Source organism: Podarcis pityusensis, assembly GCF_964106645.2.
Source record: "Podarcis pityusensis genome assembly, chromosome: 14".
Lineage (NCBI taxonomy): Eukaryota > Metazoa > Chordata > Lepidosauria > Squamata > Lacertidae > Podarcis > Podarcis pityusensis.
This window is the reverse complement of record NC_138039.1, coordinates 5,777,170-5,790,959: the sequence shown is the minus strand read 5'-3', so window position 1 is coordinate 5,790,959 and position 13,790 is coordinate 5,777,170. Positions and strand designations below refer to the sequence as shown.

Here is a 13,790-nt window from a genome sequence, read left to right as displayed (position 1 = left end):
GGAAGAGCCTTTGAGGAGTAGGGCTAGGAACGAGCTCTGAGTAAGACCTGGTTTTTTTAATCATGCAAAATTGTCTCATAACATGCTCAGGTTCCAATATAGTTTTGCTTAAAAGTCCCAACCCTGTGGAAGTATTTTTCTTAATGGACATACAGAACTAGCACCTGCTCTTAATCTGTTCTTATTTGCTTCTCTCTCCTGCTCATTTCTAATATGGCCTGCAGCATATTTATATCCTAAGGAAGGTCGCAAGATGATCTACAAATAAAGTAATCAGTTCTCTGGGAAAGAAGGTGCACTAGGGAGATGTGCAGTTTGTTCCTCACCAACAGGCCGTTAATTACACCCTTGTGCAATAAAGCCTTCAGTCCCTTCCCCCACCCCAGATGATCTCCGGTAAAGAACATGCTGTGCATGAATTGCTAGTTCTGTAGATAGAAGGCTGTTGCTCCACTCTCAAGTTTAGGGGTCAAGGGGTTGTTCAACAGTGGGTCTGCAGGGTGGGGCGGCTTAGCCTCTCCCCTTGAGAGGAGGCAAAAGGCTTCAGGGGACTCTGCCTGGTCCTTCTTGTAGGTGGCATCATCCCTATCAAGAATATCCTTCAGCAGCATCTTCAAACAGAAATTCACAGTGCAAACGGTAAAACGATTTTTTTTTTAACCAAAGGTAAGATTACCAAGCTCAAAATTTAATGCACTCTCTAATGACAAACCTAGACGGCATCTTAAAAAGTAGAGACATCACCTTGCCAACAAAGGTCCGTATAGTAAAAGCTATGGTTTTCCCAGTAGTGATGTATGGAAGTGAGAGCTGGACCATAAAGAAGGCTGAGCGCCGAAGAATTGATGCTTTTGAATTATGGTGCTGGAGGAGACTCTTGAGAGTCCCATGGACTGCAAGAAAATCAAGCCTATCCATTCTGAAGGAAATCAGCCCTGAGTGCTCACTGGAAGGACAGATCCTGAAGCTGAGGCTCCAAGACTTTGGCCACCTCATGAGAAGAGAAGACTCCCTGGAAAAGACCCTGATGTTGGGAAAGATGGAGGGCACAAGGAGAAGGGGACGCAAGAGGACGAGATGGTTGGATAGTGTTCTCGAAGCTACCAGCATGAGTTGGACCAAGCTGCGGGAGGCAGTGGAAGACAGGAGTGCCTGGCGTGCTCTGGTTCATGGGGTCATGAAGAGTCGGACACGACTTAAACGACTAAACAACAAAAAAATGGTCTTAGTGGCTCCAGTGTTCCTACTACTAATCATATCTGGGCAACTGTGGCACATAGGGTTGCCACATTCCCAAAAATGAGTTTCCGGACAAAAAATAAGTCCAGGTTTTCCTGGGTGGTGAGCTTCAGCATCTCTTTTTCTAGAAAATAGCACTGGGAATATGGAAAAGGAAATGAAATGTAGGACACTGTCCTCAACCCTGGCATTACTAGCCTTACTGACTTAACCCGAGTAAATGATTTTTTGAGATCCAAGTCTTGATGGTGTTTTGCAAAACACATACTCTCTTGTACTTTGGCCTTAGGCCCCTCCTATTAGCAACAGAAACAACACCAGCTGACTCTGCAAGCAGCAGGTATTTTTCACGCAGAGACCTAAGGCATTATTATTATTATTATTCTTCATACCATTCACTATTGTATGCTGCAACCCCAAAGAGTGTGTTTGAACCGAAAAAACTGCATAAATATTGTGACAGCTTTGCTGTATGCAGACACGATGGTAGGAGAACAAGGTTGCAGACAATAAATAACTCAGCATCTCCAACAGTTAAACATGCATTCAGTTTGGTAATTTAATTTCCTGTGGCCCCATATTAATTGGATATCAGAAAATGGGAAACAAATCTGGTAAGAAGTATAAAGAAAGATTAGTTTCTTATTTTTCTGGTTATTTTAAAAATGAGATACTACTTAAGCACAAAGAACTACTTTAGGAGCACATAGTGGAATTTTTGAAGATAACTTCTACAAGTACCATTGAAATGAATGGGGTGTGTGCAAGAACATTATTCTACAGGAGAACTTTCAAGTGGACTACACCCTTTGACTATTTTTCTTTCAAAAGCAACCCAGCACTCTATGCACATGAGGTGAGTCGCCAGCTTCTCAGATACTATAATAATAATAATAATAATAATAATAATAATTGTTGTTTTTGTTTTAAAAAAATTCTGGCTTTTAATTTCTGTGTGGTGGGCAGCTGGGGGAACAGTTGAGGAGGGGTTTGCAACAGCTGGGGAGGGGTTTGCAATTTCTGTGTGGTGGGTGGGTGGCTGGGGGAACAGTTGAGGTTTTTGAAGACTTTGGTGATTTTTAAAGCTTTTCCAAAACTTCTTTTGCAGCCATTTGAGGATTTTGAAGACTTTGGTGATTTGCAGCCATTTCGTAAGTTAAACTTTTAAAACTTTTTTGGGGGTTTTTGGATTTTGGGTTGGGTGTTTGGAATTCAAGGACTTGGTTCTGGGTTTGAATTCCTGTGTGGTGGGTGGCTGGGTGCTTTTGAATTTTTTGGGTGTGAAGCACTGATTTCCCCCCCCCCCCCTGAGTTTACGAAGCTAGGAGCTGTGCTGCCATGGGACCCAAGAAGACTGCTGCTGCAGAGGCCGGCGAGAGGAAGAAGGAGAAGGTGACGCTGGAAATGAAGAAGAAGATCATGCGGAAGCACGACGGTGGAATGCGTGTGACAGACCTCGCCAGGGAGTACGGCAGGAACCCATCGACCATCGGCATCATCCTGAAGATGAGGGAGAAGATCCTTGAGACTGATGCAGCCAAGGGAGTCACCAGGATCGTGAAGAACCGCCCAGCTGTTCTGGAGGAGGTCGAGAAGTTGCTGCTCATCTGGTTAGAAGAGAAGCAGCGTGCAGGGGACACAGTGACTGAGGCCGTCATTTGTGAGAAGGCCAAGGCCTTGCACGCAGACCTCGTCCGGGAACAGCCAGGAACCTCAGGCGAGCCAGAAGTCTTCAAGGCAAGCAGAGGCTGGTTTGACCGGTTCAAGACAAGATCTGGAATCCACAGCGTGGTCAGGCATGGAGAGGCTGCCAGTTCTGATGTTCCTGCGGCTGAAGACTTTGCATTGGAGTTCCTGGAGGCTGTGAAGACGGAGAGCTACGTTCCACAGCAGGTCTTCAACTGCGACGAGACCAGGCTGTTTTGGAAGAGGATGCCCAAAAGGACTTTCATCACACAGGAGGAGGCCAAGTTGCCTGGTCACAAGCCCATGAAGGACCATCTGACCCTGCTCTTCTGTGCCAACGCAAGCAGCGACCTGAAGATCAAGCCCCTGCTGGTGTACCACTCGGAGAACCCACAGGCCTTCAAGAAACACAAGGTCGACAAGGAGCAGCTGAGTGTCATGTGGCGATCCAACAGTAAGGCTTGGGTCACACGTGTGCTGTTTGTGGACTGGGTCAATCTTGCTTTTGGCCCTGCTGTCAAACAGTACCTGCTGGACAACGACCTGCCGCTGAAGGCTTTGCTTCTGATGGACAATGCTCCTGCTCATCCTAAAGGCCTTGAGGAGGACTTGTTGGAGGAGTTCAGCTTCATCAGCATCATGTTCCTGCCGCCTAACACCACACCACTGCTCCAGCCGATGGATCAGCAGGTCATCGCCAATTTCAAAAAACTCTACACCAAGGAGCTTTTCAGGCGATGCTTCGAGGTGACTGATTGCACCACCATCACCCTGCGGGAATTCTGGAAGGACCACTTCGACATCGTCACCTGCTTGTAGATGATCACCACGGCCTGGAACGGCATCAGCCAGAGAAATTTGAATTGCGCTTGGCGCAGCCTGTGGCCGGACTGTGTGGCACCAAGTGACTCTGATGCACCAGAGTCAACAGTGGTGCAGGACATTGTTGCCTTGGGGAGGACCATGGGCCTGGAGGTCACAGAGGAGGACGTCTGCGAGCTGGTGGAGGAGCACGACCACGAGCTGACCACCCAGGAGCTGGTCGAACTGCAGGCAGAGGCTGCGCAGCAGCAGGCCTCGCTGGAAGAGGAGGAAGCAACTGAGGAACGGCTGTCCTCCAAAGAACTGAGGGACATTTGCATGAAGTGGAAGGATGTGCAGGCTTTTGCACAGCGGCACCACCCTAACGAGCACGTGGCACATGACCTTGCGAACACTTTTGATACGACGGTCATGTCGCCTTTCAGGGAGGTGCTGAAAAGGCAGATGAAGCAGCAGACCATGGACAGGTTCTTCAGCAAGAAGCAAAGAGTGGAAGAGGAACCTTCTTCGAGTGGTCCCCCAGAGTCTTAGAAAATGTACTGTACACTTCGTTGATTTTTAAATGTTTTTCTGTCATGTTTAGAAACTTAATTTATTGTTCCTTCAATTTTTGAAATGCTCTTTACAGTATGTGTGACTTTAAAGAGCACTTAATAAACTCTTGTTGTACCAAATTTGGCTTTGTTTGGACTTTTTTTGACCATAGGAAGGCATTAATTGAATTTCAATGCATTCCTATGGGATTTCGTGCTTCGCAAGACGAAAAATTCGCTAGACGAAAAAACTCGCGGAATGAATTAATTTCGTCTTGCGAGGCACCACTGTACTAACTTCTTAGTTAAGAAAACACTAGTTTATCCTAACTTCTTAGACTAGAACATAAGTTTTCTTGAAACAAGTATTAAAGAAAATGTTGATAGATTCAAGTGTAATAAACTGACATCTTTCACAAGAAGCTCCTCACTGACGAACTTGAGTTGAGAAAGGTCAGTAGAACCAAAAAAATTATGTTCTCAGAGGCAGAGAAAGCAGTCCCACAGGGGCCCAAAATTTTGATAGAAGTATATTGTTAGACACACCTGCTGAGACTGAGTTAGCTTTACATAATTAAGTCCAGATTTTTCTCAGCATGGGCCTCTTGTCCGGTCATATAAACTGTTGACATGTTTTAAAATATGATGCATTATATAAATGTAACCACACAACATTAGATTAATTTCCATGACTCAAGCAGGCAAACAACAATAATTCAAGGCAGCATGATAGCTGTGATGGATCTAGGACAGGGAAAATTTTAAAAAGCTCAATCCAGACTTTACAAAGCATTCAATAAAATATGAAAGAACACACTATTTAAAAGAACTATAATACACACAAATATGTATTCATATTTCCTGCTAGTAAGGGGCAGAGGAAGGAAAGAGTGTTGTGTTTCTGTGCCACAAAGTAAATTTTTCTGGGATCTGAGAAACCAGGTCAGCTGTGGCAACCTCCCCAACCCCACCCTGAAAAAATCATTTGTTACTAGGGCTGTCACTCAAATAAGGAAATCTTAATAAATCATATTAGTTCTAGATGATTAATTAATGAAAACTGCATATATTTGTGTGAGAAACAAGTTTCCCTTCTCATTCGGGGGAATGACTCTCTCCTAAAACAATGCGAGGCATTTGTAGTTAGGTATTTCTGTGTGTGGTATTTATAATCTTAAATCTGTAGACTGGTCTGCTGTTTTTAATAATTTATCAGATTAATCAACAAACATTTAAGCTTCCGTTGTGGCATTTTTATGCTTAGATTTGGATTCAGATAATCAAATTAGTCAAGCTTCTGTTTGTCCTTCACTGTGCTACAGCCAAGACCTGGTTGGCCTTCTGAAGTAGTGCTGATTTCAACAGATACAGTAAAGATTTTGTATTAGTATCTGCCTGATATAAACTTAACTGGTCACTGCAAAGTTACAATACGGGCGGCAACCATTTTAGGCCAATTGAAGAAGGCAGAACAGGGGTGGAATGGGGGACAAAACTTATATGCACTCCACCAACTTCGGGGCTGGGAACCCTCGCAAAATGGTTGCTGCCTCTATGTTGGAGACTGCAAATTCTCCACCTACTTGGCAGAGAATACAAGGTAATCTTACTGAATTTTGCTATCTGACTGGGACAATTTGATCAAATACCTGTTTAAAAGACATGGCATTCCTAGACATTATTATAGGATAACTGAAGCTGCTGCCATATAAGCACCTCTTTCAAAGTACAGCCAAACATCATCTTCCGACAATGTTGGTATGCTAACCAACCAACACACTTAGGTCCTAAGAAGGTTTGAGTTTCACATGCAAGAGGCAGGAAACAAAGAAAAATAAATAATAAGCACTGGCAAACCAGATTTGGTTTCACTGCTCTCCTGCCTGATCCGGGGGTGGGAAGACTTTAGACATCTGGAATCTACTTTGTTTTTTAATAGAGCCCCAAAGTAGACTAACCAGTCAGGGGCAATACAGTGGTGTGGTGGACATGAGGGCCCACAGGGAGAGAGTACACTTTACTAGGGCCTGGAGATCATAGGTGGCTTGTCCAGACTGCAACCCCATTCCCATGGAGGAGTCCAAAATATGACAGTAATATTTACTGTTTATATAGTGCTGTGGAACATCCAAAGCATTTGAGATAATACAAGCTCAATGAAGCTAACAACCACCCTACAAGGTACAATTATCCACATATTGCTTATCAGCAGTGGAGGCTGAGTGAGCAGGTTGCCTAAGTCTGCCTACTGACCTGATGTCTACAGGGAGATTTGAAATGGGGACTTCCTAGTGATTTATAGTGCTATGATGATTTACACCAGGAAATCCATTTAGGACAGGACGGGCCAACTTTCTCACCAAGTGGCTTGCAGGAGTCCTTCAACATTAACCCATGGGCTGCACAATGCCTTGCTACGTGGTGGAGGGGATAGCGAAGCCAAAATTTGATGTTGGCACTAGGCTTTGGCAAGGAGGTGCGAGTCTCTGGTAGGGTCCTAGAACCCTGCTACCTCCTTCCCAAAGCTGGGAAAGCATTAACTAGGCTTTGGGAAGGAGGAAGGTGGACTCTAGAACCCTGTCAGAGCCTTGTGACTCCTGCCCAAAGCCCAAGACCATTCTTACCCAGCTTTGGGAAGGAAGTGCAATGGCTGTTGTGGGGCATCAAATGTTGCTGAAGGCCGCCTCAAAAGGCCTTGAAGGCCACATGCGGCCCTTGGGCCATGTGTTGGACCACCCTGATTTAGGAGACAGAGCAAACTATTGCTGATCTACAGTGTGAATGCTTAAATCAGCAACGTGGCCATCTCACCCACCTACCGGCCCCCCATATTATGCCTCATTTGATCACTACAAGTATGGCATCACACCCAGAGAAAACAGTGGATATATAAATCTCCAGGAAACAAGGTTAAAGGTAAAGGGACCCCTGACTGTTAGCTCCAGTTGCAGATGACTCGGGGTTGCGGCGCTCATCTCGCTTTACTGGCCGAGGGAGCCGGTGTACAGCTTCTGGGTCATGTGGCCAGCATGACTTTTTTTTTTTTTTTATAATCATATTTATTAAAATTTCCAATAATAACAGAATAAAGAAGATAGAAAAGATAAAGAAAAGAAAGAAAGAAAAGAGACCAATTTTAAACCCTTATTTTCATAACCTTCTTTCTGGGACTCCCTCCTTCCCCTCCCGACTGTATTCCCCTTTCCCTATGTTGGTTCCACAAGTTCTCATTCCCAATTTAACCTAATATGTTATGCCTAATAGCCAATTTAAATTGCAATCTTAACATCACTCCTCACCTTTAACAAAATAGAACAAAGATTTTTCCCCCCAAAATCTACCCCGTTTCCTTCCACGAATTCCCCCCCTTTTTTTTTCCAAAACATGTTAAATCAAAATACCAAAGTTATATATAAAAAAAATAAAAGATAGAAAATAGAAGAAGGTTCCAGAAGTTGATTACATAGCCTTTGGATTCTAGAATTCCCCCTCCCTTCCCCGGTTTAGATTCCCTATGTCCATCAGTCTGTATGTTGTCGGCCTGGAGGTCTCAAGTCCACAGCCAAATTTTTCTCAATCCATCTTGCCGGTTTTCTTTAAATTTACTTGTTTTGATAATGTTTAATTTCAAAAATCCAGTCTAATCGAGGCCTTTAATTTCCCTTGGTCATTGTTGCTCCTCCCATTGTTCTTGCCGTGGCGTAGTTGGTCCTTTACTCTTTTGTTTCTTACTTTCTCAGGTTTCTGTCTTGTTCAGCTGCAAAACCATTCTTATTCTGAAATCTAGTATCTCTACAGAGGTTTGTTATTCAGGAGCTTACTTAAATAGAAAGATTCTATTGTGTTGTCACCTCTGTAGACAAAACAATATTTCAGTTTTGCTACTTTCCCAGGAGCTAAGACCAGTAGTACACATCCCAGAGTAGTTTTCCACATACGCCGCTTGTAATGTCCCAAAGCCCCTCTAGAGGGATTGCAATAACTTTGTGTCCTCTCATCCAAAAGTCAAGTTGTTGTTTCTTTTTCCACCCGACATTTTGTATCCATATTTATATCCAATTGTATCAAAATTAACCAGCAAAATACTTGTAGCAAAGTCCTCTTTATATTCTCAAGATTTGACAGCTACCTTGACAGCTGTCAAACTCTCCATCTCTCTCCGCCAGGTTCTCTGAATCGCCCCGGTTCCCGGGGGGGGGGGGTTGCCTTTTCCCTCTCACCCTCGACTCTCCTCCAGCACAATTCTTGTAATGATTCCATCGTGGAATTTGGTATTTTTAGTCAGCAATAAACTTCTGAATTGATCTTGGTTTCTCAGTCCTTGTTTTAGCATGTTTACAATCAGGGAGGGGACTGACTTCCTTTTTAGATCCCCCCCGCTCGTGCCGAATCCGAAAAAAAAAAAATTCCTTTTTGTTTTTCTCCTTTTGTACCCGGTTACCCAATTACTCACGGGTTTTTGTTAAATGTCCGAATTTCAAATGGAAGAAGCCAGCGCTCTCCGACGAATGGCATGCGGCTGCACTTGGCAGGGGAAGCGATAGACTCAAAGTACCACGCCACTCCCTGGCACCCGATCCGTAGCCTTTAAAAAGGCTCCTTCACGAGTCGGGAGGGCGCTGACGGTACCAGCCGAGTCCCCATGTCCACGGGCCCCGTGCCCGTGGTTTTTAAGGGTCCCCGCGTCGCCGGCGCGGTAGGACCCAGCCCCTGCCGAGCCGACTCCCTCCGGAGCTCGGAGGGAGTCCGCCATTCGGCGATGGCGCCAACCCGGAAGTCCCCATGTGGCCAGCATGACTAAGCCGCTTCTGGCGAACCAGAGTAGTGCACGGAAACGCCATTTACTTTCCTGCCAGAGCAGTACCTATTTATCTACTTGCACTTCGTGCTTTTGAACTGCTAGGTTGGCAGGAGCTGGGACCGAGCATCGGGAGCTCACCCCGTTGCGGGGATTCGAACTGCTGACCTCCTGATCGGCAAGCCCTAAGCCAGGGGTCCCCAAACTAAGGCCCACGGGTTGGATAAGGCCCGGGGGACTCGTTTATCCAGCCTGCGGTGACCCCCGCCGCCTGTCCCCACCGCCTGCTCTTACCAGCGCTGCGCTGAGCGGCTGCCCACTTCCGGGTCAGAGGTGCACCGGAAATAGCTTGTGCGCATGCGAAAGCGTTATTTCCGGTGCACAACCAGGTCGGAGGAGGCCTGTGCACAAGCTATTTCCGGTGCTCCTCCGACCTGGAGGTGCGCCCGAAATAGCGTGTGCTCATGCATATGGGCACACGCTCCTCCACCCTCTGGCCCACCGCGCGATAGGCGCTGGAGACACTGGCCCGAGGCACGCTAAGTTTGCTGACCCCTGCCCTAGGCTCAGTGGTTTAACCCACAGTGCCACCCGCGTCCCCCAGGAAACAAGAGAACTTGCTAAATGTGACAGACAGGAACCTCTCTAGAACACACAGAGCTGTGAAGGAGGTCATTTAGGTACATGTTTGCTGCAATTCACACTTCCACACCTTTCACCATCTTTACCTAAAGTGAATTCTATTCAGACATCTATAGGAATTTTTCACTAACACTGGAATCATGTAACAATTATTTTGAAAATGTGATTTTCTTTTTTTAAAAAAGGTTTAAAATTAGTAGCAGGGCATGGTGAAAACCTAAGGAGGCATCCAATACTATTTTTAGACTCCAGATTAAAACTTTTAAAAAAGCAAATTTAACTCAGGATTTTCAAATGCTGTTGCTTGCTCTTTTTTCTATGGTGTGTTGTATAGGCAATTCACGGTACAGTATATTTTTTCAGTTCAGTTGTATACCACCCAGGAATCACTTTCTGAAGAGGAATAATAAGAAATATTTAAATAAAATGCACCAGAAGCTTTTGAGAGTATCTTTCTGTTATGAGCATTTTGGCCAAAGCATACTAAGGGACAAACATATTCTCATTTCATTAGGGAGCCGGAGAAAACTTAATTATGCCCTCTGCTGGTTCTTTCAGATACTGGAGAGTTGTTTACATGGCCCAGGTCAGAAGTGACCATTTCTAGATAAGGTATCATGTGCTGACTAACATTTGCAATTCCCACCCACTCACTTTTATTTTTGCGGCTGATGCAAAAACATCTAAACATGCTTGTCATAAGGATCTATCCAAAACAATCAGCCCAAATAAAACAGTAAACAGAACATTTGGGAAATTGTGGGCGAACCCTTCTTTTTTTACTTCCTTGTTAAAAATGTTATCTCAGTATTTCCTGTTTTCTTCTACATCAAAAGCAGAATTATCAGTCTTCTCATTCCTGAAAATACACCCCCCCCCCATAAGGAAGTCTTAGCTGGATCAGTTCTTAGAAGTCTTCCATCTTCTCCTCTTGGGGAAAAAACAAGATAAATGTAGATAACCAAATAACCTGAGAAGCTTTTCAAAATTTTGAGGTTTTTTTCTTCAACTTCAGCCCTTCCAAAGGCTCAACTGACTTAAAGAGAGTGTAGCTCAACAACACAAAGATTATGATGCCAATAGAAAGCAATGCCAGATATTTCTGCTTAATAACTAAACACAAGTAATCGTGAACAATACCTGGAATGAACAAACACCACACTACGCAACTTAATTCATCATATTATTTTATTTATTGTTTATTATTAAAATTATACAACACCCTTTTAGCATTAGTTATACCAAAACACAGGTTCCAGTTGGCTTTCTTTGTGGAAAGCTGCTGCTTGACATGGCTTCTGAAAAGTTAGGTGGATTCTCATCTAAATAGTCATGCATGACTAAGTTCTTTCATTAATCTGCTCTTTATACTGCAGGTATTCACACTCCTTCAATTACAAGGTGTTATTAGCATCGGAAGTCACTTTAAGGTGTTTCCTTCAACCATGGAAATTTGTAATGACTATCCCATTATGTTATGAGTGATTTCCTGTTTAAAGTCTGCACTGAGAAAGGCAAGGAGTGATGCCCAGAGGATTGCCAGACGGTATGCCAATGATTATTGGCTAAAGCTGTGTCAGAGCATTCAATTCACTTGCAAAATGTATGAAGGCATGAAGAAAGCCTTTGGACCAATAGTCAGGAAAACCGTACCACTGAAAACCTTGTCTGGAGAGATCATCACAGACTGCAGCAAGCAGATGAGCACTATCAAGAACAGCACTTGCAGAAAAACATGATTGCTGACACAGCAGTTGACAGCATCCAGACTCTGCCTGTCTTTGGAAGAGCTGGATGTCCCTCCCTTCCTTAACTATCAGGCATGTGATAAAGCCCCAGGACAGGAAGGAATCTCAAATGAAGTGCTGAAAGCCAGCTTCAACTCCTCCCTCATGATGCACCTCCACGGCCTTCCCTTGCAATGCTGGGAAACAGGATCTGTGCCACAAGACAAGTGCGACTCCAGCATTCCGGCCCTCTACAAGAACAAAGGTGACCACTATGACTGCAACAGCTACCGAAAAATCTCCCTGCTGAGTACTGTGGGGAAAGTCTTCGCCCATGTAGTTCTCAACAAATTACAGTTACTCACTGACAGGGTTTATCCTGAGTCACAAAGCCGGTTTAAAGCTCAGAGGTCAACAGTCAACTTGATATTCACACTGCGTCGGCTGCAGGAGAAATGCTGAGAGCAGAGTCGCCCCTTGTACATCACCTCCAAAGACTTGACAAAGGACTTTGACATCGTCAACTGAAAAGGACGCTTCATTACTCAGTATGATAGTATGCCCACCTAAGCGCCACAAGACGCTTGTCCTTCCACAAGAACATGTGTAGCACCTTCCACTATGACAGCTCATCCTTGGATGCCTTCCCTTTAAAGAGCAGTGTGGAACAGGGCTGTGTTTTCTCCAGAACAGCATGGGAGAATGTTAGGCTAACGACCAATACCAAGATGAAGGTCTACCAGCCTTGAATGTTGAGCGCACTGCTTCATTGTAGTGAGACATGAGCAACTTACTCCCGCCAGGAGCAATGCTTTAATGCCCTCCATGTGTGCTGCGTCAGAAAGATTTTGGGCATCACATGGCAGGAGAGAACCTCAAACAATGATGTGCTCTCCCAAGCCCACATTCCCAACATTTTCATACTCCTGCCTCAGCTACGTCTACGTTGGCTTTGTCATGTCCACAGGATGGAAGATGGCAGGATCCCCAAGGAAGTGCTCTATGGGGAACTGGCTTCAGGCACCTGGTTCTTTGGCAGACTAATTCTGTGTTACAAAGATGTCTGCAAAAGTGACATGAAGATTGGCAACATTAACCCCACCATGGGGAAATCCCTTACAGACTACTACAGCACCTGGAGAGAGTCAGGTTGTGTATTCACAGCAGTGACAAGAGGAAGAATGACCGCTGGGAGGAGCGCAGAAAGAATAAATGCCATGGTCTTCTTCTTCTTCTTTGGTGATCACTCGTAGCCAAGTAAGATTGTCTTCCATAAACACGGTTTTAACAATGAGTTCGTAAGTGACTGTGGAGGCCAATTCTGGACCCACACGTCCTTCCACAGTGGGGACATTGGTTCCCGGGTGGGAGTTGATCACAGTGTAGATTTGCCAAGCATGCCTTCCTCTTAGCACATTTCTCCCTTGCGTTCTGAGTTCGAGTGTCTTCAAAGTCCATGACACCTTTGGTAAAGGCTGTTCTCCAACTGGAGTGCTCGCAGGCCAGTGTTTCCCAGTTGTCAGTGTTTATACTACATTTTTTTAGATTTACCTTGAGACAGTCTTTAAACCTCTTTTGTTGAGATATAGGTTTTTTGTTGCAGCTGTGGCATATAAAGGCGTTTGGTTGTGTTGATGCAGGTGTACAATGGCATTTTTTTTAAATTGTGAAAATGTCATGGTACACCTGCATCAACACAACCAAATGCCTTTATATGCCACAGCTGCAACAAAACCTATCTCTCCCGTATCGGTCTCTATAGCGACAGCAGGCATGGAACTATCCCATAGTTTGACTTCACCCCAAAGGTACACTCTTCCATTGTCTCCCAAGATGTAACAATGCCAGCCAATCCTAATATGTTATGAGCAGTGTTAGAAATTGAGATATGAAATCTAGGAGCTTTCTTAAACCTAGGTTATTAGCACATCAGCGGAATGTCTAGGCGCACTTTTTTATAACAAGAATACAAAGCTGAAAATGAATGAACTGCAGTTAAAATATTATGTTCATTTTTCATATGGTCTAGTCCTTCCCTGCCCACCCCCTAATATTCTTAAGAGGGTCTCTTCTCCAGTCTTCAGAGAGAAGCCGGATGTGGAGAGGCAGAAAAAGGTTCTCCCTTTCCTTCCACTCTGCAGTTTTAATCTGAAATCTTAGGTGCAGTACTGAGCCCAGAACTCAGAAACTGCTCACGCTAATGAAATTCCCTGTCGCAAAATGCGCCTAAAACAATGGGAGTTTCGAACACTGGTTATGAGTGATTTCCTGTTTAATGTCAGTTGAAAATGATACCCAAAATAGTCCTCAAAATAGGACTATATTCAAAATAGATAAAACGTT

The 13,790-nt window shown here is 44.5% G+C and overlaps 2 protein-coding genes across 3 annotated transcripts in view; one reads left to right on the top strand and one right to left on the bottom strand.

The window, feature by feature from the left end:
* The window catches only part of CHLSN (cholesin), a 144,186-nt gene that overhangs the window by 14,105 nt on the left and 116,291 nt on the right, over window positions 1–13,790 (bottom strand). The gene's annotated exons all lie outside the window — the stretch shown is intronic.
* LOC308463013 (tigger transposable element-derived protein 1-like) lies at window positions 1,921–3,744 on the top strand (the record flags this gene model as incomplete). The annotated part of the gene is made up of 3 exons (XM_080981151.1): window positions 1,921–2,095; window positions 2,348–2,390; window positions 2,552–3,744. The coding sequence occupies exons 1-3, from the start codon at window positions 1,988–1,990 to the stop codon at window positions 3,742–3,744; spliced, it is 1,344 nt and encodes a 447-aa protein (XP_080837277.1). The 5' UTR covers window positions 1,921–1,987.